This window comes from Aspergillus mulundensis (genome assembly GCF_003369625.1).
Source record: "Aspergillus mulundensis strain DSM 5745 chromosome Unknown scaffold_2, whole genome shotgun sequence".
NCBI classification, from domain to species: domain Eukaryota; kingdom Fungi; phylum Ascomycota; class Eurotiomycetes; order Eurotiales; family Aspergillaceae; genus Aspergillus; species Aspergillus mulundensis.
Genome location: NW_020797890.1, coordinates 3,730,619 through 3,750,608, shown reverse-complemented (window position 1 = coordinate 3,750,608; position 19,990 = coordinate 3,730,619). Strand labels below are relative to the sequence as shown.

Sequence of the window (19,990 nt, the reverse complement as noted above, 5' to 3'; positions counted from 1 at the left end):
GGGGACTTGCCAGGATAAGAGCTGCTAAGTTTCCAAACCTGCTACAGTATATTAAATTTTAAACATCGAGAAGTTAGCTAACGCAAAAAGATCACCGCAATGCTACTCATCAAGCCCCATTATCCGGTCGTAAGCCCGCCCAAACTGCGCCATCCATGTCACCTATGTCACCCATGTAATGAACATACCCAACCTTCCAAAAGAGAAAACGAAGACGGTCATTCAAAGTTCATCGTGCGCTCTCGAGAAACTGCCCTATGCAGCCGCCGTGTTGACAACTTTGTTGAAACCGCCGGCCACCGTTTTTGCGATTTCCTCATTCTTATGAGGTAGAAGAGACAGTGTGTATGCGACATCATTCCACTGCCGTTCGGTTTCGCATCTTGGAAGTCGAGCGGCTAGTTTCTCTGCTAGCTGACGAGCATGTTTCTCCTGTAAATCAAGCCTTGTTAGTGACGAGTTACTGAGTGGAGTGAGTTGTCTTCTTGTAATAGACATGAACCCACCTTTTCAATAAAACCTATCAGGAACTTTATAATGCGCCTGAGTGCTCCTTCTTCCAGATTGCGCTCAGCGCTTAGGAGACTGAACATGTCAACGAAGTGGTTGTAAACAGCATTGTCCTTGCCTGCCAACTCTGTAAAGAACATGCGGGACAAATCAGCAATTCTTTTGTCATCGTCTTCCAAGCATTTTGCCATCTCGCCCAGTTGTCCCTTAACCTTGACTTGTCCCGCTAGGATAAGGAACGTGAGCGTCATCAGGCAAGTGCGCTTGACAGAAGCGTCATCATCGTTAAGCCGCCGATAGAGAAAGTCCGTGTTCTCGTCAATCAAATGATTGAAGCACACCGCCATATCACCAAGAGCAATGACTGCATTACTCCGGACGATGGGGTCTTCGGAGCGTTCCATTATGGTGATCAGGAGGGGAAGGTTCTTCTCACAATACTCGGCAGAGACACACATCAACTTGGCCATGCATATAGTTGCCGCTGCTTGAAGATTGCGCTCAGAGTAGGTGTTGTTGTTTGCGCAGATCTCTGCAACCAATGGCCCGAAATTTGACAGCAATGAGTTCTCGCCATACAGCAATTCCCGTTCACGAATATGTGCCATTGCTTCCGTGAAGTCATCTTCTGTTGTTCCACCGATGAGGTCCAACTCGTCATTCTCAGCCGGATTATCGTGGCTCTGAGCTGCTGCGTTGAGAGGTTTGTTCTTCTCCTGTTCTGCCTTGCGACGCTTGAAGTCAAGCTCACACAGTTCTAGGTGAACGATCTGTTTGATCGCAATATGACCCACAACAAATAAAAGTTGAGACAACGCCGCTGACGAAGTCTTCTGGCCTGAAGCAGATTTATCACTGGAGGCTGTACCAGGCCGTTGTTCTTCTTCAATATTGGAGTTGCTCGAAGACGGCCGCCGGATCTGCGGCTGAAAAACAGATCTTGTTTTCCGCTTGACGAGATCAGAGCAAAGAACATCCGGGTGTTTCGACAAAGCGTAGATAGCGCTAATGGCTTGTTCTGCTACCCCATACCACTCCTTGCTATCCGAGACTGTTTCAACCATCGCGGCAAGCTTCATCAGCACAGGGTGATCGTTTGTCAGCTTGGAGATGCTAGACTCTTTCGATTTGGCCTGGCGCCCTGGGACCATGCGCCTTAGTGCAATACACGTATACTTTGCGAGGGCCAGGTCGGACCTTCCAAGGCTTCCAAGGCCGATCCTGAGCATTATCTCAATCTCCTTGATGACAACCTCAGGATCAGCTAAAGCAATCATACCTAAAACGATAATGGCACCACGACGTTGGGTTCTGGAGATTTCTTTCTTTTGCACGCCGTAAACCTGCCAAAGCTTAGCAATAACAGCTTCGGAAATATGGCCTGCTTTCATCATAGTGCTCAGTAGCTGTTCAAGGCATGTAAGTTCGGCAGACGTCGCGCCAAATGTAAGACTGATCATATTCCGAGCAATATAGTTCGCTGCGTCATTCGGACTAAACGAGTCTGGCGCTTCGAAAAAGAGTCCTTTATAGCAATCGATCAAGTGAGTCTGAACTCCTTTCCCTTCATCACTGTTTCCTTTGGTCCAGATGAGTCTTAACATCCGTCGAATACCCATGCGAGCGGTTTCGACTTTGTACGCATCCAACATGACAAAAAAGTCCATGGCCTCAATAGCCTCGCTTTTATTCTTAGAAGAAAGAAGCTGGGTAACAATGTTGGATGATGTGTGGAGAACTTCAATAAAGCGGATCGCTTCGTTGTAATATTTCCTGGTCAGTTGCAATCGAGCGAGCAACTCCGACGTAGCCGCTTGTTCGGCGGCCTTCTTCATCGCTATTGTCTGCTCCTCTTCTGAAATATGCGGTGCTTTTGAGGGCGATTCGTCTGGTAATTGCGTTGCATCATCCAAGAGCTCACTGTCTACTTGCGAAACATCTCCGGCGTCGAAGCCTGGCGTCTCTGGGGGTCTCAGCGCATTGAGTTCGGCGTCTACGGCGTCGATCCGCTCTGTCCATTCATTCAAGGAGAGCTGTCCGCCATGCATGACGCCAAAAGGATGCGTGGACACTAATTTTGCAATCAATTTAATCGCATTTCGCCGAACATTGCTGCTCTTGTCCTCGAGGCTCCTTGCCGCTAGCTCGGCAGTTGCTTGTCGGCGTTTCGGAAATTTCTGTTCCAGATCGCAAATTCTCATGTAAACTTGGATAGCTCGGCAACGGCAATAAGGGTTGATGTCTAGGAACCGTTCTTCAAGAACATCAAAGAATGCGTTGATCTGTGTTTTGTAGTTGTCTGTTCGCTCTTCCTGCTTGCTAAGATCGGCTATGAGGTTTCCGCATACTTCGACGACGGCGCACCGCAGGGTATATGACTAGAAAGAATTAGGTCGCTCTCCAATTCCATACGTGACAATGTGGATTGATTACCTCACTGTCCAATTGTTTGGCGAGCAGCGTCATTTGCTTAATAATGAGCCTGGGAGCAAGCTCGGAAAGCTTGATTATGAATGCAGAAACTGATTTTGGGCCTCGAGTGTCATTCGAGTTGAATTCTTTGTTTCCGAGTTCCCTGACGGTCAATTAGCGCAAGGAATATAGCAGGCATTGCGGGCAGTTGAAGTACTTTAGAATCTCATCTGATAATTGCGGGTAGTCGTATTGCTCTGCGAGGATATGTAAAAACTCTGCCATCGGTTCAGACAGGTGCTCGAAGTATGTCAAGCTTTGCACGATAGATGTCTGGGCACCTATATGGGAAGTCAGATTCCACGTTCACGGCCATTTCTGCAAAAAAAAAAAAAAAAAAAAAAAAAACTTACCAAATCCATGGCCGTGGTGCTTCACTGCGATACATAAGACTTTGAAGGCATGCATCCGGATCGCCATGCTTTTCACTCGCTGCTCGCTCTCCAAAATGAGATAACTTGAGCGGGTGAACAGGTTGATAAACGTATCTCGGTCCGATGTGGTAAGAAATATTTTGCTGAGTTTTAACTTCATGACTTTGCACATGGTCTCCATTGCTACCTGAATTTGGGCTGTTCCATCCCAGTTGCTGTCCTTGGTGGCTTTAGACCTCGCAGACTTACCAGTTCCCCGCCGGGCGGGCGCGGTTTCTGCTGGCTTTTCGGCAGCCTTCAACTCGACAGCGGAGAGTGCCCATTGCAGAACGAAGCCATACATCTCCAGGAGCTCCTTATGGTGTTGGATGCTGTCCTGTTCATCGGATTCGAGATCTCCATGGATAATATCAGCCTCAACCGATAAACCAGAAACTATCAAGTCGAGGAGCTTGCTCAAGGACTTCGTCGGAAGAAAGGTGGAATATCTGTAAGAATTCAAAAGTTCAGAATTGGGACCAAATGGGCCAACGAAGGCCTCGGGATTAGGGGCGAAGGCGCACTTCAGAAGAAACTGCAATGAATCAAATGAGGATGCTCTGGATAGCCCCTCTGGATTCTCAGCCACCGCATCTACGATCGAGTTTAGTACATTGTCGATGATTGCGCTGGACAGCTGCTCCGGCTCGGCTTCGAACTCCAATAACTCGGAGTCAGCTTCAGGAGTCGGCACAGAGGTCGGGTCGCTCAAATAGAATTTGAGAGAGTCGTTGATATCAAAGTGAATCCTATCCTCCATTATGGAGACGGTGAGGGAGGCCTCGAAAGAATCCGCGAGGAGGAAAGCTGGTTTGCGGATAGAGTTGCGGGGTTCAGAGAGGAGGGCAGGAATATCCTGCGATGGCGCGCGCGGGCTTTTGTTTGTATTTTCCCGCTTTTAGCTATCAATTTCCAGGCAACCATGGAAGCAGCAATTAATCTGATTGGCCGAACTCGTTACACTGTTATTGTATTTCGCCAGGAACTGCAATAATGCTTATATGCTATACTGTATCCGGACATTTTACATGCTGCTTTGAAGAATCATCAAAATAATGTCCCGAGATTTCACGTCACCCTTGAACAAGTTTGGCGAAACTATTCTGATTTCTATACACGCTCATGATACCCTTCCTTAATGCAAGTCACTACCTATTAACCGAATTCCTCTCATCTTTTTTTATTACTGCGCGAAATTCCATTGAGCGCAACCGCGCCGGTCTTGCCGTCCGCCCCTCATCACCCGTTGCCTCCACGGGGCCATGTCCATGCTCCACGCGCCCTCCTCAGATATCACAGGCTTCCAACACCCTCGAGCCATGTTAGAGCCGCCAAAATATTCTCGGGAACATGGCACAGTATCCGACCACGACTTACAGCTGCAGCGACCTTTTCCGGAGCGTGACCAAGGAGATGACCGATTAGAGGAGGAGGAGGTCGACGAGGTTGTCTTGGAAGACATGAAGAAGCTTGAGGACACATTTCCAGGTATCTCGGATCGCTTTCGATTAGTGAACAGAATTGGTGAAGGTATGGCCCTTGAATGCATTCTCGAACCCCATATAGAACGCCCCTAACTTACTTGACTAAACTTGCTGTTGATTCTAGGCACTTTCTCGACCGTATACAAAGCCGAGGATCTCCTATATGACCAATATAGAAATGATTGGGACGTGCTCCAAGGCAATTCAGGCGATGGATGGGGAAATCCGCTGTTTAAACGACGTCGAGTTGAAGGCGAGAATGGGAATGCAATGCTCATCAGACGAAGGAAACCGCGGTATGTTGCGCTGAAAAAAATCTACGTCACTAGCAGCCCCTTGCGCATTCAGAACGAACTCGAATTACTACACGATCTCCGGGGGTGCCGATCGGTTTGTCCTCTGATAACTGCATTCCGTCATCATGATCAAGTCGTTGCCGTTTTGCCCTTCTTCCCCCATACCGACTTTCGACTCCAATATAGGACGTTCATGGTGGCTGATATGCGTCATTACTTCCGATCGTTGTTTACTGCATTGCACTCGGTCCATAAGCACGATATACTACACCGTGATATCAAGCCAACCAACTTCTTGTACAACCCGGACTTACGAGAAGGCGTTTTGGTCGATTTTGGCTTAGCAGAACGCGAAGGTTCAGAATACACTGGTACATGCCTGTGCACAAGCACAAGCTCTATGCGTCGCACGCGATACACGCAAAGTTACCACTACATTCAATGTGCCTCATCCGGCCTCGCCGTAGGCTATCCGAAAAGCGACTCTCGGCCGTCAAGGCGTGCCAATCGTGCAGGGACTCGAGGATTTCGCGCCCCCGAAGTTCTGTTCAAATGCACATCTCAAACAACCAAAATCGACATGTGGTCCGCTGGCGTAATATTGCTAACATTGCTTGGCCGTCGATTTCCATTCTTCAACTCAGCCGACGACGTTGATGCATTAATTGAAATGGCAAGCATATTCGGCACTCGGCGCATGAAAAATGCCGCCGCCATGCACGGGCAGATCTTTGATACCAATATCCCGACAATTGGTGAGAAGGGATATAGCTGGGAAAAGCTTGTGAAATGGTCTAGCTGTGTCGAGGAGCTAACAGAGAGCGAAAAACAAGCTACCCGGCTGTTGGCAGGACTGATGGAATTAGATCCATCCAAGCGTCTTAGTGCAAAAGAGGCCATGCAACACGAATTCTTTACGAATCCTATCGACCACGATGTTGAATGGGGAGGGCCAGAGGACAGCGCCGATAGCGGGAGAGAAGATGAACGCGATAAAGGTCGGGACGAAGATGATGATGACGACGAAGTGGACATGGTATAAATCCTTGACAATGATGTAAAATAATGATATCTCGCACATACATGTCTTCTAAGCCGTCAATACCCGAAAGTATCGCGGATGACTGGTATATCCTTATAAGCGGTCGTGGGTGTGATAGCAGGTATTCACAATTAATGGAAAGCGAGGTCCTGTGGTATAACTAGGTATCTTGTACACGCCAATTTCATAGCCGGCAGCTTGCAATTCGGACCTTATGCAACCTGGCTGAAGTCTCTATGCCCAGTTTGCGCTGTATGCTCCTTGGCACCTTGCTGCCCAACGAGTATATCACCACAGTCGTTACAACGGAGGCGGAACGCCGCCACATCAGTATAATAATTCTTCTCCTGCAGCTGCCTACACAAGTCTAATGCTTTGTCAAGCGCCAGGGAATCCGATGCATCGAAGACGGTAGTGTCAAAATCGGGTGAGGCATTCTCAGAAGGCGATAAAGCAATGGTATCGTAGTGAATGCCAGAGTAGACCAGGAAGCACCGCCTGCTTTGGCCCTCGTTGAAACGGTCTACACGAAGGTTTCCAAGGTCAACCGAGCAAATCTCGATATCGAAATGTTTGCTCAAGATGCTCAATTCAATCGCTCCGCCCCAGGAAGTCTCATTCTTGATCCAGCGACAATAGTCATCCGGGGGTTGTTCTAGGATAGCGGATGAGTACTCGTCGGGTTTATTCTGAATTGTTTCGGCCACAGCCGATCTGAGTTCGACCATGGTGTCTGCACCTGGGAGGAGTGCTGTACTTATTGCGCGGAATAGACACGAGTTGTCATCCGGCATAACCCGCAGAACGAATATGCCCCCATGCTCCGCCGAGGAGACTTTCGGTGTATCTTCGGCAACGGGTTTTTGTTTGCGTGATAAGGAGAGTTTCGGAGATGATGGCTGTGCATTGACTAAAGCGGCTTCTTTCGTCGTGGCTAGTTCGGTCCATGGCCCGTCTTTGGCGGAAATGATCAGTTGTTCCCGGTCCAGTTGGATGGCGAGCTCGGTAAGCTTCTGATGCGTTCCTGTCTGGTCCAACGATAGCGGCTTCGGCGGGTAGCCGTACTTCACGTCATATGCGGTCAATCCCGTATTCTCAGCAATATCTTTCTGTAGATCTCCGATAGTTGCATCTTCGGCCAGGATGGCAGTATATTGCCCAGAGGGTCCTCGTATCCGTACTCTCATCTTCGAAAAGAGTAAGCAGATGTGTAGTAAACAGGATGATAAGAGAAGAGAGGATGAAACTCCTGGAGTCCTGGGTACTAGTACTATCGCCCCTGCCGGTGATTAGTGACGTAGATCGAATGAGTGGGGCACAGGTTGCCAATGGCTGCAATCATGAATCCAGGGCAGCGGACTCTGATTGTTGAAGATCTGATTGCCACTGGTATTCACAGGCCCTTCAAGTTGCGGGTAGTGTCCTGATGAGCAACAAATTTGCGCTTTGCTTTACGGAGGATTAACAACCGCCAATGCTGCATGCGGGGAAATGTCCAGCCAGCATCCGCTTCCGCAAAGATCTCACCTTGCGGCCTGCCCTGTTATCCATGTATCTATTTTGGGGGNGGTCCTTTCAGGCGAAGGATGACCCGCTGCGTAAATCACTGCAGTCTGCATTATCTGTAATATTAGGGCTGGAGCATCTGTGCGCAATAGTCTTGTGCACAATACGGGTAATCATTAAGTATTAATTAAGGCCCGACTCCAGAGTAGGACGACATCGCACGGACAGTCAGCAGTAGTTAATGCAACATCTATCTACCCAGAATTCATCAACCGTGTATGATCTGGGGACAGAGATCTCATCGGTTCTTTGTATTCACTTTTCCTGCCTGGGAACCCGTTCAGAAACTTTGTGATGAGGGTGCCAGCGCAGTAGGCAAGCATAGCGGCTGATTTTCAAGGGATCCACTGCTATACTAAAGTGCTGACTATCTCGGTCCTAGGTCCACGCAGAGATCTTTTGGGTTTGAAGAGTTGCAACCCTGACTTCACAGCGGCAAGACGCAAATCTCCACTCGTTGCTCAGTTAAGCACCTGGCAGCCCTGTCGCAGAGCGTCTACCTTAATTACTCTATCATATCAGGAGAGGCGTAATGATACCGTATAAATACATGACTTGTGTATTGCGGTAAGTTATCAATCAGGGTCCTTAGTCAGCATACTGGCAGCAGAACCTCTGCTCGTTGCTGTTGCGTGCTTCTTGACGTTGAGATACTCTCTCGGTGAAAAGAAATCAGTTGACGAGTCACTCCCGGCAATCTCAACCGTTCTGTTCTGTATTGCGGTGCAGTCCACGTGCTCGTGGTGGTTAACACGATGGAGAGGGACTCCGAACCGTCGCAAGCGCAACCAACTCCTGAAGAGCCCGTCCAGTCGATTGAGAGCGATTGCAAGGAAAACGGCGTCGCCAGCGCCATCGCGGATGAACAATGGAAACACATGATGGATGTTGTCTTGGCCATCTATGAGGTTCGAGAAGCAGAGTAAGTTTTTGCCGGACCGATGGTGCGACATGTCAAGGGAGGATGATGTCGCAAATAAGGCTATGCTCACGCCCATATTCATCCACACAGTGGTCATGACCCTTCGAGACTCTTCCACCGCAGCGTCAACAAACGCAATGTTCCCGATTATTACGATATTATCAAAGAGCCTATGGCTCTTAGCATCCTGAAGGCAAAGATAAACAAGCGGGAGTACAAGAGCGTCTCTGAGTTCGTGCGAGATTGCGCCCTGGTAAGCTTAGCCGGCGAAGACCTTGTATTCGTAACTGATATTGGTTATTGCGCAGATCCCCCATAATGCACAAACCTACAACCGGCCTGACTCCCAGGCATACGAGGATTCGCTCGTGATCAAAGATGCCTTCGTTGATGAATTGCAGAAGCTAGTCAAAGCAGGTGTCATCACTGCGGAAGAGGCTGAACTGCCGGACTTGGGTGAAATTCCGGAGCCGGATCCTTTGCCAGAGGACGACGACGACGACGACGACGACGAAGATGAAGATGATGACGATGATGACTCGGATGACGAAGGCCGCAAAAGAAAGAAGAGGGGTCCTCGCCCCGGGTCCAAACGAGACGGCATTAAAGATGACGGGAGTAAATCTGCGGATCCCGAGCAAAGGAAAAGGCGAGGCCGTCCTCCACGTGTCGATACACCGATGGAAGCCAGAATCAAGGCGGTCTTGAAGGGGATCCGGAAATCAAAAGGGCCTGGGAACCAACTAAAAGTTCGACATTTTGAGCGCCTTCCCGACAAGGGCGTATACCCGGACTACTACATCGAAATAAAAGAACCTGTTGCGATCGATATCATCAAGCGGAAGTCGAAGCGGAAGAAGTATAACTCAGTGGACCATTTCATGAAGGATATGGACCTAATGTTCAACAACGCGAAAGCCTACAATCAATCCGAGAGTCAGATCTACAAGGATGCGGTAGACCTTCAAGTGGAAGCAAGAAGGCTTGCAGATCTTGAGAAGAAGAAACCCGACAGCGAATATCTAATGGAAGACGGTCGCCTACCACTTCCCGACGGCATTCTTTACAAGGGGGAACTGTGGAAGGTTGGCGATTGGGTGCATATTCAGAACCCTAATGATGTAACCAAGCCAATTGTGGCGCAAATCTACCGGACCTGGCAGGACTCTGAGGGCGAGAAATGGATTAATGCCTGCTGGTACTATCGCCCGGAGCAAACGGTTCACCATTATGAAAAGCACTTCTACCCCAATGAGGTTGTCAAGACGGGCCAATACCGAGATCATCGAATCGATGAGATTGTTGACCGTTGCTTCGTGATGTTTTTCACACGGTACAATCGCGGAAGGCCCAGAGACTTTCCTCTCGATAAAGAAATCTATGTGTGTGAGGCTCGGTACAATGAGGAAAAACACAAACTTAACAAAATAAAAACATGGGCCAGTTGCCTCCCCGATGAAGTCCGTGAGAAGGACTACGAGATGGATTTGTATGACGTTCCTCGCAGGATCAAGAAAATCCCCAGTCCGATCAAACACCTCCTCAAAAGTGATGCGAAAGAGACAGATGACCTACCAAAGCCAACATGGGGGGCAGAAAATGCACCCCCAGTAGTAGGTGCAGTTCACTGTCGTCCTCGAGATGAAAACGTAAGTGGTATTCTACTCATGCAATACAGCGTTCATCCCAGATTGACATATTCTGCAGGAATCTCCACCTCCAGAGCCAACTCCTTCACCACCTCCCGCAAATATTCCTTCATCGGCTCTACCGCCAGTTCCTAGACAAGCATCGATGAGCCAGGCGCCCACACAGCCCGTTATGAACAGTCCTGCCGCACTTATAGCCGCGGCGAGTCCCGTTGCGGTGCGTTCGCCCGCTGCACATATCGGAACTGTTCAACGTTCTCCAGTCCCAGTTCCTCCCATTTCTTATCATCAATCTCAGGTCCCCTACCAGCCAGCCCTACAGCAAAGACGCTCAAGCGGACTTGTGGCTCAGAGTCCAATGCCAGGGGCTTATCAAGGACCGACTACTCCTCTACCATATGCTGTCTCTCAGGGTCCACAATACACGCCATATCAAATGAGCCGTGCGCCAGGAGCTCCTACTGTGTACAATCCTAACGCTCCCCGGCCAATTGAAGTGTTCCATCTAAGCGACACCGCCAATGCGGCCATCCCAGCGGATATCCGTGACCAATTCCACTGCGATGACCACGGGCATGTGCTTTTCTTCTCTTGCGCGCCTTTGGATATGGGGTCAATGGCTCAGCAAAAACTAGGCCACTCGCTAAAGTACCTTGCCGCGAAGGAGGAGCGCCGGAAACTTGTTGAGGCCAAGAAACGCAAGGAAAGATCTGAGAAAGAGGAACGAGAGCGAGGTATCAAACGGCGGCGCGCCGATGAGCAAACAGCTCTCGTGGCGCAAACAGAAGTCGCGGCCGTAAAAGCTGTTGACTTCATGACAAAGGATATCATCAACGGCACGAACCAGATCTACAAGGCTTTGTATCAGGGCCGGGCCGAGGCGGCTCGACAAGCGGACATCAAGGCTCGTGAGCAACGAATCCTAGCAGATCGTGCCATTCGAGCAAAGGTAGCGCATATCCAAGGGGGCTCAACCAGGGCAACATTCGTTAGTCTCAAAGGCAGTGGGATATACCTAGATGAGACTGACCCCGCCGCCTAAATCCAGCTCTTTGACTTCCCAGACCTCAGATTATTTGCGGGGAGCTTGCTGGCGTCTCGATCTCAGGCATCTAGATCAGCAGGGCTACTGGTTTGCTCTTTATATGATTCGGTGCAAGGCGGAAAGGGGTGTTCAATGGTTGAATCAGCCAGACACTAAGAATCATTCACTAGGCTACCTATATCCCTTTCTTGTATATTAGCTTCAATCCAGCGATACAACGTGTCTGTAGCTTTACGGCGATATTGTTCTTGTTCGCCTGAAACTGTTGAGTTTCACATTGTTATATTAGGCCCCTCACCTGATCCATTGAGGAATAATCTTAGGGTTGTGAGGAATGTAGGCTTTTGAGCTTTATGTGTAACAATATACCCATTTGTGCACTAGTTGATTTGTTATTATTGAGACCCGCCTTTTTATTTTGTAGTGATTGTTTGTTCATGGTCCTGACACTTGGGTACCGCCATATATATTTGCTCATTGGCAGGTCGATCCAGTTTAGGGCTATGTGGCACCAGTACTGCAGCAACCTATAGGAAACATGACTGAGTCTCCAGCCCAGAATAACAGTTATTATGCATCCAGTGAAACATCGAGAGCTTTGTGGGTGCAAATCATTATCTACTCAAAATGTTCTTCGGTTTTAGTCCAGTGTGCGATATCTTCAACCCAGCCCTTCCCCCTAAGATTTGCACTACAAGCTGTAGAAACTATCGAAAAGGGCACTCGCTACACACTTGGACAGATTCTACCAGGAATCCGGAACGTATCCCTTGGAAGATGTCGGGTATGATGCGACATGATGATGGCCATTTTACTCAACTCAGCGGTTAATGCAATATGATTTTACGAAGAGAAAACTCGGAACGGGAGGAGATATATCAATCGTTGACTCGTGAGTTGCATACATATCAGGAAATACCCGAAGAGAGAGAGAGCATAGAATGTACAAAAACGGTTGGAGAACGGATGATAGGATAGGTGAAAGGAGTAGGGTCCGGCAGTAAGACAACGAGAAAAATAAGGCAGGGTCAATAAATGACAGCTCACATAGAAACAAGATGAAAAATTGAGAGCTCCAAACTTGGTCAACCACGAGAGACGCCTTGACGAGAAGTATAAGAAAATGAAGGGGAAAAGATGCCTGGTCAAATACAGATACAAAACCGTTTCTTTAACACCTGCATCAAGCATCTTATCACCCAGTCTGAAACGCCCCTTATGATAGAAAAAAAAAAGAACACCAAGATTTGTCTAGTCGGTGATGATATGCAAGGTTGTGAAGACCATGATAGAGTTGCGGGTGAGGCGTGCTTGAAGAGTGGCAAAAGACTGAACTGAACTCCCAGAAATCGCTTAAACCGATCTATGCAAAAATTTCCCCTGAGACTGCAAGTAATGCGGGTGGTGATCCTTTGTGAACGATGATTATGACCAGCGCCGAGGCATGATAGCCGCTCATCTTTTATTCGTGTATTCGTGCTGAATCTTGTTTCCTGTTCGGAGAAAATGGCCCGCCGTCATCAGACCTGTAAACTAGACGTCTTTCCTGCTGACGCGGTTTCTTCGTTGCTGCTTCTTTTATTGCTGTCTTCTTCCTCCATAGAGAAGACGAGATCTCCCTCGCCCTGTTCCTGTTCCTCCTCGATTTTGCTGGTGCTGACGGGTGACGACACCGTGAGGTCTGGGCGGCTGCTAGCAGCCACTGATGGAGTATGGCGCGCCGAAGATGGGTGCAGAGACAGACCGCTGAGTTGCTGGGAGATCACAGAAGCTGAGGATGTCCGTGGCGGACTACCAATAGGGCCGAGGCTGGGGCTTCCACCAAAGTGCAAAGATGACTCCCGCAAAGGAGACCCAATGTGTGTAAGTGATCCATGATGCGCCTCTTCCTCCTTCTTCTGCTGGCGTTGCTTGGCGAACAGCGCCCCAAATCGAGACGGACTCGAGGCAAGAGGAGAGTTGACTTTTGAAAAGCTGGTGCTCATGCCCAACCCGCTGAGGTCGCGATGGCTAGAGCTCAGCTCATTGTCCGTGCGAGATAAACGGCGAAGTCTTTCCTGGGGAGTGAGAACATCGTCATGTAGGTTCATGGGCAGATAATCTTCTTCCATGGGGAAATTGCTATCCTCCCAGTCGCCCAGAGCGTTTGGACGGGGAACACTCGCGGAGAGCATCCGCGATTTCACAGGTCGTTGCGAATGCAAGAATCGCGACCCAATTCCATCCTCAAGCGTACCAGGGGGCGACGAACCGATAAACGAAGACGCAGGCTTCTTCATATCAGCGCCCCAAGAAGGTTCGCGGAAGGTTCGCGGCGGGTTTGTTCTCTGTGCAGGTGGGGAGGCCAGATCTAAGCCAAACCTGGAAGGCACGGAAGCGGCAACTGGACCATAACGAGCGGCATGGGATATTCCCTGGCTATCAAAAGAGGCGGGAAGCGGCGCATCGAGGGCAGTTAAATACTGGCTGTGATTTGGGGACATGGGAAACCGTAGCTCTTCAACCGGTGAGCCGTACTTGGAGCCGCCGTCGGAGGCTAGCCCGGTGTCAATCGAGGGAATGGTATCATAGGGCTGCGGCTGCGGCTGCGGGTGTAGGGCGGCGAATTCCTCTTGCGAAGGGAGCTGAGAGACATATCTGGGGTCATGGCCGTTCATGCGTTGTTGCGAGAGAACAGAGTTGGTCAGTGCGGAATCTTGGTTGACATACGCCTGAGGATTGACCCGGCCGCCCAGATTGAGATGACTGCCACCCATCCCCATTCCCCCACCACTAGGCCTGTTGACTCGTCGTCCATCGGGCAGAATATGAGCAAGTGCACATTTTGCCCCGAACTTGCAGTTACCCTATTACCGCGGAGGCCAAACACAGTCAGCGAGATAGAGCGTATCACCAAAGCGGGACACCGTGGTGATGAAAGCACGTACCTTTGTGAAGTATTTACAGGGAGCATACTCGATCGCGGCATCTGTGGAGTGAAGGAAGGGGCAAGCAGGTCCAGCCTGGCAGGCTCCTTGACGGAAGAACTTGCAGGGCACATGCTTCGTGTCTGTCACACACAGTGATCGAATTAGCTCCCATCATGGAAGATGGACGGTAGGAATGAGTCATCGATGCAGACTCTGTAAAACCATCAAATGGACAAACGACGGACTGGAAGGCTCACTGCTTTGATTTGGAGGACTGCGGGCAGCCATGTCGTAGCCGGAGGGATTGCGAGAATGGCCGTTTTGGAGCTGCTGCGATCCGGGGGGAACCGGGAGGGGTGCTCGACCTTTCATGTCACTTGAGAGCCGGCTATGCGAGCTAGGAGGATTACCAGCGGAGGGTTGAGTCGGAGAACTGCGAGAAGCCGACATCTGCAATCTCCAGGGCGCTTCGGGGAGGCAGTTAACGCAAAAATTGGAGGGGTTGATCCGACGGAGGCGACCTGCGAGTGGGGGACCGTTGGCGGTGTGAGTGTTAAGGTATCTACCTTAAAGGCGCGATCGAGTCTCTGATGATATTATTATTGTCAAATGTCAACCCACGAGACTGACATGAAAAGGTCCAGAAGGGCAGCGATGGGTCCATTCACAGCTGATGGATGAGGCTCACCTTCACTCTGTAGGTATTGACTGACGTTTACTTCGGACTCGTGCTCTCCACGACCTCCACGTTTTCATTTTAACACGGATCAAGCAAGACCGGGGTTTGAAGCCGACGCAATCAAGAGTCCGGCGAGTTGAATACTATATACACACAACACGCCTGGTGGGTTGGTCAGACTGAAGCGTTCCCCGAACGGGAACATCAGATATCAGATGAACGATGGGGATGGCAGCCACCAGAAAATGGAGTGATACTCCGTTCTTGCCTGACATGACGCCACCTACATGGTTCATCTGGCGACATCATGCGCCATGCTTAAACCTAATCTACCTGAGACCTCCAAGCGCCGCGCAGGTACCTGTTTTGTTCAATTGTTGTTGTCTCAGTCGGTTTCATTTTGTTCTGACTCGTCAGGTATACGGAGTACAAGCAGCCTCAAAGTCCCGCAGCCATCTAATCAGGATGAGGCAATGATCTACCTAGCCCGGCAAGAGTCAGTCAGTCAGGGCCCGCCGATCGCAGGTTATCTGTACTCAGTAAGTGCAACCGGCCCCCCACACTCTTCTCGTGCTCATTGCCGACTCCGCCGACTCGCCGAGAGGTGCAGACGAATACAACTTGGGCAACGGTTTTGCGTAAGGAGCAATAATAGTTTTGGTATTATTATCACCTTGAACACTGCCGACTCGTTTTTCTCTCTTGACACCTTTGGGATTGATAAGTATGCGGGCATCAAAGCTACTCCGCTAGGTATCTGCTGTTGTTACATCAAAGTCCCTTCAAGCCCCAAGCTCTCCTGCGAGAAGGCGTCAGCAGTCAGCACAGTAGACACATAAAAGCAATGTCGTACCCAAAGCTCCTCTCCAGTCACGCCCTCGGGTAGTGTTTCAGAACACTTGCGCCAGAAATCGCGACAGATCTTAGCCCGAGCCCTACGCTGATTCTGCCACATCTTCCAGTCCTTCCTCACGCTTTCCTTCTCCTGGAGAGACACCTCGGTCGAGTTATCACCATGCACCTTGGCCAAACGAGCAGCAAGCGACTTCTTTTCATCATCGAGCTTTCCGATCTCGAGGCGAAGTTCCGAGAGCAAGGGTATTGCTTTGAGAGAGTTTAGTTCCCCTTGTATCTTCTTCTCGTTCTCCTTCAGACAGGGGAGTTGCTCCTGTAGGCTTTCGATCTCCTCATCCATGGTAGCCACAACGTTAGAGCCATTATTATCGGGCTCTTCTTGCAACGCATGGTAGACTGTTTGCTTTCCTTCGTGTTAAGAGGTGTTATTATCTGGTTGTACTAGTTGAGGCACGTGGGGAAAGCTCACCGGCTACTCGACACTCAATCTCCTTTTTTTGGTGTAGTTCACGTAAAGTTCTCACAGCATATGCTGCGTGTATTTTCATCTTAGCACAATAACTGCAGATTAAGAAGATGAACTTGCTCTTGGTGACCTTATTATGTAGGTTTGTCGAGATATCAAGTGCCGAGTAAGGACGACTACCCGTCAGTCATTCCCATGCCACACAAACTCATGATCAGGATGGGCCATACTTCTGCTTCCCTGTAGACTCAAGGTGGCATCAGCGGTCAAAGCAACTCAAGAATGGATTGAGGAGGCAAGGCTAGCACCCACGCAGGTAATCTAGGATCAGCGCAGAGCCCTCTAAGGAAGCTCAATAGATGTTAGCTTCCTCACAAACCATTGAAGCTGTGGTTTCGGAGCTCACCATCTTTAGCTGATTTGTCAGTCTTTCCTTTCTTTTGAGCCATGACAAATGCTGTGTGAAATATCGTGGCTAGGGTTGAGATGTGTGAGTGAGGCGGAGAAAGGTATAATGAAGAACGGAGGGAAGATAGGAGGATAGGCAGGGTTTTGCGTGGTGCTGACACAGAAACCTCAGTATTAACTATGTGGAGGAGCCAGATAAAATTTACTAGATCTATGCAAACAAAAACCATGCAATTGAAAACAAGGACAAGGATGCCAGGCTGAAGCGTTGGACAAAGAATAATGCTTTACCTACTTAACTGCTGCTATAAATTTCATCCATAACAGATGCCCACACCGGAACATAACCTAGCTATAAAGCAGAATGAGTCTTGTTAACTCCCAATTTTTACACGAAATGGATAATATAAATGCAAACGCAAAAGAAATATTGGGTATCACATGACAATCTAGAAAAGCGTTAGAGGTCTCGACGGAGAAATCGCCTAGCATGCATGAGAAACCACTTACGCAATCGCTCTCTTTCGGGGCTTGTGGGACACCCATTTCCTCGAAAGTCTTTGGGCCTTTGCCGGGTAGGCGACCGGGTGGGGCGGGCTTTTGGCTGGTAGGAGCCACTGGCGCAGTCTGCGGCGGCGCCACCGCCGCCGAGGGAGGAGCGGACCCAGGCTTGGGTGTAGCGGAGGGAGATTGCATGGACTCGGCGCGCGGGGGGAAGTTTGCGGAAGAAGGAGAAGGACGCGGTGAGGACACACCCGAAACAGGCGTCCGCGCGGGCTTCCTGTCTGGCACATTATCCAGACGTTGGGGCCGTCTTCGCATATCCTGTCTCGGAGGCTCCATAGGCGCAGAGTAGCCGATGTCTAACTTGGGGGCCGCCGACATTGGTTGTGCTGGGCCGTTGGGTGGAGTTGAAGAGCCTGGTGAGCGGTAACCCATTGGGCCGGGTCCATACGAAGCTGCACGGTTGTACTGGCCAACGTTGGGGCGGATACTCGGATTGATGCCAAAGGCAGAGCTGGGCCGATTCTCAGGGGGATAGCCCGGGCGCCCATGAGGCGCGGGTCGGTCGGGGTAAGGAGCAGCAGAAGGTGGGCCGGAATCCGAAATGCTCATCTTGGACGGGTCCGGCATCTCAAGACTCTCGGTAACAGGCTGCATTGCACTTGCGTTTGAGGCTCCTCGTTGGTGATTTCCATAGCGAGTGGACTTGATTCGAGCGATAGCGACATTTTCGTGGTCTCGGCGAGACAAGGTCTTTGACCGTGAGATGCTGTCGATCCGGCCCGTGGCGTCTTTATTTCCGCTCGCTGCAGCCTTAGCATACCAGCCTTTAGCTTCTTTAATGTCGACTGGGACATATATTCCGACTTCATAGAAGTAACCTAGTGCGAATTCAGCAGTAGGGAGACCACTTTGAGCCGCACGTTGGGCGTATGAGAACGCCAACTCGTCATTTTTCTCGAAAACGCCTTCATGCCCGCAAAGGAACCACTTGCTGATAGCCATTTCTGCCTCAGGTTCGCCCTGACGCGCAGCAAGCGCATTGTAATGTAGGGACAATGCCGGGTTAAAATCGCAGCCAAGCTGACCAAGTTCATATGCGGCTCCCATCTTCACCTGAGCCTTGGCGAATCCATGATAGGCGGCCTTTTCGATGTTGATGCGTGCCGCGTTAAGGTCGAGAGGAAGATAGGTCTCTGGGACGTTCACCTGCGGTAGTTCCCGGGCGAGAAGCATGCCGTAAACCTGCATTGAAAGTTGTCAGTTTCCAGATGTTTGGGTTCAGATGCGGACTACACACGTAGGCGCCTTGAGGCGCATTCTCGTCGCAGGACTGCGCAGCGAGACTGATGTACTCGAGACCTAATCGGTAATCCTGACGTTGTCCATGCTGTCCAAGCAGTATCATCATACCCAGACGCTTTACCAAGTCGGTTAGAGTGCGCTATGTTCTCTGGGGCTCCAGTAGACGTACGTAGTAAGAGGCAGAATCCTTGAATGCGACACCCTTCTCGTAGTGCCTGATTGCCTTTTCTGGCTCTCCAGAGCTTTCAAATTGCATCCCGATACGATATTCTGCCCGCGCGTAGCCCTTTTCCGCAGCCCTTGAATAGCAGCGGAAGGCCTCCTTCTTATCCACGCGGAATCCGAACTTGCCGAATTCTAACCACATTCCCTTGATGAATTCCGCTTTCGGATGGTATTGTTCAGCCAGAAAATTGACGATGTTCAATGCGTCGTTCCGCAGTTGCCGCTCAACTGAAGGAGTCTGGGGGCGCGGCGGCTGGATCACAGACAAACGGGCCTCATTCTGCACAGCGACCTCCACGTGCGCGAGCACATCCTGGGCCCAAGCCAGTTGCATTTCTGGGTCGTTCGAGGATAGCACGGGAACGCGTGCCTTCTCCAAGTTCGCCTCGCGCTGTTCATCGGTAGGGGGAACGTTTGGTGGCGGGTTCCGCAACACGGGAAAGGGGGAGAAGTTTGGTGAGTCCATCACGTCGTATACAGCCGCAGACTGCTCGTAGTGAGTGGCCTCATAGCCAGATTGCATAGGTTGTCCCTGGACGACGGCAGCGGAGGAGGACCGCTCAGGGAAGCGCGAACGCTCATACTGGGCCTGGCCATACTGCATGCGGTTGGGGCTGCGAGCCTGATGTTCGAGCTGCGCAATGTTGTCCTGCATGTTCTCCGGGACTTCTGGCATGACTCTGCTAGTTGACAAAATTATTGTTCTGCAATCAGCAATTCACCCCAAAAAAGGAGGAGTAGTGGGAATTAATATATACGTGGTTGTGCGGTGTGTCTGTTCTGCTGAGGGGCTGAACTCTTGAACTAGGAAGAAAACGCGGTCGGACGCACCTTTGAGGAGAAGGAGAAATCAGCTCGGGAATGAAGTACTGGTCATCGCCTCCTGGCATCCAGGTCGCACCCAGACCTCCCTGGCCACGGCGTTGTGGTGGTTGATTCATTGTTCACAGAATAAGCCGCGTTCGGAAGCCTGGACTAAGAAACGTTTCTTTCTTTGCTTTTCTCCTTTTTGGCGTCCCCGGAGTCCACCCTGCCAATAATTTGCTGGGTCTCGGAGTCAGACGTCAGGCGAGAGCTATACTGTTCAGGGTCTTGGAACCGGATGGTTTATCGCATTTCAACAAGAGAGGAAGAGAGCGGGACAAAAATAATAATATGACGAGATGGAGAAACGCTCGTAAGGCGCAAGACTTAGCAAGAGGATGGATGATAGACTCAGGAAGGGAAAGGATTTGCAGTG

At 50.2% G+C, this 19,990-nt stretch overlaps 7 protein-coding genes across 7 annotated transcripts; 2 read left to right on the top strand and 5 right to left on the bottom strand.

Annotated features, from left to right (window-relative positions):
- Positions 1-255: 255 nt before the first annotated feature.
- DSM5745_03836 (condensin subunit YCS4) lies at positions 256-4,155 on the bottom strand (the record flags this gene model as incomplete). The annotated part of the gene is made up of 5 exons (XM_026745852.1): positions 256-432; positions 507-2,888; positions 2,944-3,085; positions 3,140-3,263; positions 3,336-4,155. The coding sequence occupies 5 exons, from the start codon at positions 4,153-4,155 to the stop codon at positions 256-258; spliced, it is 3,645 nt and encodes a 1,214-aa protein (XP_026606718.1).
- A 508-nt stretch (positions 4,156-4,663) lies between these two features.
- DSM5745_03835 (serine/threonine protein kinase CDC7) lies at positions 4,664-6,217 on the top strand (the record flags this gene model as incomplete). The annotated part of the gene is made up of 2 exons (XM_026745851.1): positions 4,664-4,925; positions 5,004-6,217. The coding sequence occupies 2 exons, from the start codon at positions 4,664-4,666 to the stop codon at positions 6,215-6,217; spliced, it is 1,476 nt and encodes a 491-aa protein (XP_026606717.1).
- Positions 6,218-6,429: 212 nt separating this feature from the next.
- On the bottom strand, positions 6,430-7,404 carry DSM5745_03834 (ubiquitin-specific protease OTU1; the record flags this gene model as incomplete). The annotated part of the gene is made up of 1 exon (XM_026745850.1): positions 6,430-7,404. One exon carries the CDS (start codon positions 7,402-7,404, stop codon positions 6,430-6,432), a length of 975 nt encoding a protein of 324 aa, XP_026606716.1.
- A 1,134-nt stretch (positions 7,405-8,538) lies between these two features.
- DSM5745_03833 (putative RSC complex subunit (RSC1)) lies at positions 8,539-11,396 on the top strand (the record flags this gene model as incomplete). The annotated part of the gene is made up of 4 exons (XM_026745849.1): positions 8,539-8,705; positions 8,796-8,958; positions 9,014-10,354; positions 10,413-11,396. The coding sequence occupies 4 exons, from the start codon at positions 8,539-8,541 to the stop codon at positions 11,394-11,396; spliced, it is 2,655 nt and encodes an 884-aa protein (XP_026606715.1).
- A 1,523-nt stretch (positions 11,397-12,919) lies between these two features.
- On the bottom strand, positions 12,920-14,758 carry DSM5745_03832 (putative spindle poison sensitivity protein Scp3; the record flags this gene model as incomplete). Its single annotated transcript, XM_026745848.1, has 3 exons — positions 12,920-14,245; positions 14,327-14,448; positions 14,554-14,758. 3 exons carry the CDS (start codon positions 14,756-14,758, stop codon positions 12,920-12,922), a joined length of 1,653 nt encoding a protein of 550 aa, XP_026606714.1.
- A 995-nt stretch (positions 14,759-15,753) lies between these two features.
- DSM5745_03831 (putative TBP interacting domain protein) lies at positions 15,754-16,182 on the bottom strand (the record flags this gene model as incomplete). Its single annotated transcript, XM_026745847.1, has 2 exons — positions 15,754-15,786; positions 15,841-16,182. 2 exons carry the CDS (start codon positions 16,180-16,182, stop codon positions 15,754-15,756), a joined length of 375 nt encoding a protein of 124 aa, XP_026606713.1.
- Positions 16,183-17,153: 971 nt separating this feature from the next.
- On the bottom strand, positions 17,154-19,640 carry DSM5745_03830 (putative chitin synthase activator (Chs3); the record flags this gene model as incomplete). The annotated part of the gene is made up of 5 exons (XM_026745846.1): positions 17,154-17,165; positions 17,227-18,465; positions 18,521-18,640; positions 18,695-19,433; positions 19,582-19,640. 5 exons carry the CDS (start codon positions 19,638-19,640, stop codon positions 17,154-17,156), a joined length of 2,169 nt encoding a protein of 722 aa, XP_026606712.1.
- Positions 19,641-19,990: the final 350 nt, after the last annotated feature.